The sequence below is a fragment of the Drosophila mojavensis genome, unplaced genomic scaffold (assembly GCF_018153725.1).
Source record: "Drosophila mojavensis isolate 15081-1352.22 unplaced genomic scaffold, ASM1815372v1 contig_136, whole genome shotgun sequence".
NCBI classification, from domain to species: domain Eukaryota; kingdom Metazoa; phylum Arthropoda; class Insecta; order Diptera; family Drosophilidae; genus Drosophila; species Drosophila mojavensis.
In genome coordinates, this window is record NW_025318667.1 from 21,529,226 (window position 1) to 21,532,704 (window position 3,479).

The 3,479-nt window shown below is 44.2% G+C and overlaps 1 protein-coding gene across 1 annotated transcript; it reads left to right on the plus strand.

The window, feature by feature from the left end:
- The first annotated feature begins 391 nt into the window (after positions 1-391).
- On the plus strand, positions 392-2,757 carry LOC6584428 (glycoprotein-N-acetylgalactosamine 3-beta-galactosyltransferase 1). Its single transcript, XM_002010047.3, has 4 exons — positions 392-1,211; positions 1,981-2,089; positions 2,162-2,443; positions 2,501-2,757. Exons 1-4 carry the CDS (start codon positions 664-666, stop codon positions 2,690-2,692), a joined length of 1,131 nt encoding a protein of 376 aa, XP_002010083.1. The 5' UTR covers positions 392-663; the 3' UTR covers positions 2,693-2,757.
- Positions 2,758-3,479: the final 722 nt, after the last annotated feature.

Below are 3,479 nucleotides of genomic sequence, written 5' to 3' on the forward strand. Positions count from 1 at the left end.
TCTTCTCACTTGAAAGAAATTCCTTCTCGATAATTCTGTATAATTTGAATTTCTGTGTAAATATTAAAAAATTAATAATTAATTTAATAGGGCTAAAATGGCTTAATTTCAAGCAATCAAATATCAGTTTAAAATGTGGCGTATACTTAATATTTTATATGATGATAGTTTATTGAAATTTAATTATACAGTTTTGTTAAATGATAATATAGTAGTCAGTCAGCAGAGTATTTCCTAGAAACTAATCGATAAACATGCTATCAACTTTCTATTTCAATTACAATTTGATAGTCAATATAGATAGACAATGCCAGCTTCGCATTTCCATTCACAAGTTGAGAGGTTCTGTATGTGTGCCTATATCTATATTACAGTTTGACTGGCACTTTATAGTAAAGGTCTTAGAGTCACATGCACCTAATTTAACAAGTGTTTGTCTGCCTGCACAAAGCATTTCAGAGTCGCCCACAGCTGTTTGTTTATCTTAAAATGAAAAAAAAAAAAAAAATAAAAACAAAAAAAATTATCAGCCTTCGCTGTGCTCTGCTCGCTGTTCCGGTTCAATATCCATTACCGTTGTGTCGAACATGGCCCAGATAAGATGCCACTTCAGTGGGCGACACGCTATCTGGCCACGGCAGCGGGGCCACAGCCAGTGCCAAAATGTCCGAGCACAAGATCACACTGGAGCAGCTGCAGCACGAGCAGCTGGTGCAAGTCGTCCGGTCGACGCCCAAGAAACGGGAGGAGCTGCAAGTGCTCCTGACAGGCGCTCGGCCCACACTCTATCGGCTGTCGCCACGTCGTCTCTGTGGCTTTGCAGTGGTCTGCAGCATCGCATTGATTGCGCTCTATGCTTACTGGGATCTGATGATGCTGACGGCGCTGAGCGATAGGCGGGAGCTGGGCGCACGCGACTCGCGGAAGCCGCTGGCCGCGCAGCTGGAGCGGGAGGTGCGCGTGCTCTGCTGGGTGATGACCACGCCCAAGTACCACAAGACGCGGGCGGTGCACATACTGCGCACGTGGGGCAAGCGGTGCAACAAGATCTATTTCATCAGCTCGGCACCAGACGATGAGCTCGACACGATTGTCCTGAACAAGACGGACTCGTACGACGTGCTCTGGGGCAAGACGAAGGAGGCATTCACCTACCTCTACGAAAACAAGCGGCACGAGGCCGATTGGTTTATGAAGGCCGACGATGATACGTACGTGAACTAGTGTGAATGAACGCCAAAAATCTAATGGATTAATTCAGTTGAGGCTGTTTAACTAGTGACTCAGTTTCCGAATTGAATCAGTTCAGGCTTGGTCAACTAGCGAAGTAGTTCACCGAGTGAATCAGTTCATGAAATGAATCAGCTCAACTAGCGAAGCAGCTCGACTGATGAACAAGTTCAAGTAATGAACCAGTTCCACTGGCGAATCAATCCAACTAGTGAATCAGTTCAGCTAGTGAACGATTTCTAAGAGTGCGCCAGAGCACAGAGTGATCCAGTTCAAACAGTGAACCAGTGAACTGGTACAACTAGTAAATCAGGCTTAGAAAAGAACCAGTTTAAAAAATGAATCAGATCTACTAGTGAACTAGATCAGCAAATGAATCTGTTCACAGAGTGAACTAGTTCAGCTAGTAAATCAGTTCGCAAATGAATCAGTTTAATTAGTAAACCAACTTAGCTAGTGAAATGAATCAGTTCAACAAGTGAACCAGTGAAGAGCTGAATAAGTTCTTTAACATATGTGCATGCTCATATGTTCGATAAACAACATAACTTTGTTCTCCTGAGTTTCAGCAAGTCTTACAATGATAAGAGAGTTGCTAGCTCTCAATTTCGCTGCGTCTCTCATTCTATCTCTGTCTCCCTCTGTCTGATACTTCTTATGTTTCCCTCTCTGTCATTTTCACTAAGTTCACATTAATCTTGACGGTGTTTTGTTGATATCAATATGAATTTCAATTGTCTTTTCTTTTAGCTATGTATTCTTGGAGAATATGCGACACATGCTGTATCCCTACTCTCCAGATATGCCCATTTACTTTGGATACAACTACAAGCTGTTCTACAATCCATTTGGAAATGCAGTAAGTGTATGCGAATAGTATTTGATAATATTGAAGATTTTCCTATCGTCTGTTGCTTGGTTGCTTGGTTAGTCGTACATGTCGGGGGGCAGCGGGTACGTGCTTAGCCGGGAGGCGCTGCGCATCTTTGTACACGGCCTGAACGATAGCAGCAAGTGCCGGCAGGAGGACAATCATGCCGAGGACGTGGAGATGGGCATATGCCTCTATAATCTGGGAGTGATCGCTGGCGATTCGCGAGACTTAACGCTGCGCAATAGATTCTTTCCCATGGCCCCGTACACTTTACTCATGTCCAAATACAACGGCTTGGACTTCTGGCTTTTTCAGTACGCCTACTACAATCCCCGTGCGGTGAGTCGAATCACAGATTCACCTTGATTTGCTTTCACTTGTCTTGTTGATCTGCAGTGCCGGAACTGCCTCTCGGAATATCCGGTCGCCTTTCACTATGTGTCGCCCGAGGATTTCTATGTGTACGACTATTTCTGCTATGAACTGGAAATCTATGAGCGTCCGCAGGTGCAAGAGCTGTTGCCGGAAAAGATCTTACCTGGGCAGCTCTATATACCGCCATCGGACAATAGGTATTATCAGACATAAATGCAAAGGGACTTACAGCATTTTAAATCTGTTTTTTTTTTTTTCGTATATTACATGATGTAAGATGAATAAATCAATTTACTTTCGAATTCCATGAAATCTGTGAGGACAGTTGACTTGATCAATTATCGATAACATATGAAAATAGCTGAGAAAACTTTCTGAATAGTAATCGATAATCAGCACTAAGCTTACACATTTAATAAGCACTGTGCTATCGATAATATACACAATGGTATCGATAGTCTAGTACTTATAAGCCATTCAATTTGGGCTTGTGCTTCCATTGAAACTCACTTAAGATAAACATTTTCGCAACAAATTGCAAGTGGCCCAAAAGGGGGAGAGAAATGTTGTTCCAAGCGCAGGGCAATGTGCGACTCGGTGTGGCCAGTTAAGTAACTGCATACATGCAGACAATGGAGTCCATTAGGTCGTCGAGGCTGGGACAGTGGTCATTAGTTCTGGACGTTCTTATTAAGCTGTGGCTGCAGCTGCAGCTGCAGCTGCAACCCGTCGGCCCGTCCACCCTTCCACCCGTCCACCCGTCGACCCGTTGTCCGGGCAACAGGAGGCAGAACAGCAAATACAATGGGAGCCGCAGCAATAGGAACAGGAGGAACAGGAGCGACAACAGGAACAGGAGGAACAATGGGAACAAGGGGAACAATTGTAATCAAATGAAGTTGAGCAAGACGATGATGGAGTTGACTCGATGCCCATGCTGTCGCCCAAAGCAGAAAGCCAAAACTCAAAGCATGCTGATAGCTGCCCACGCAGTGAGACA

Coding starts and splice junctions, on each gene's coding strand:
- LOC6584428 (XM_002010047.3), top strand. CDS start 664: ATGTCCGAGCACAAGATCACACTGGAGCAGCTGCAGCACGAGCAGCTG. Junction 1,212..1,980: donor ATGAAGGCCGACGATGATAC/GTACGTGAACTA, acceptor CTTTTCTTTTAG/CTATGTATTCTTGGAGAATA. Junction 2,444..2,500: donor CCTACTACAATCCCCGTGCG/GTGAGTCGAATC, acceptor GTTGATCTGCAG/TGCCGGAACTGCCTCTCGGA.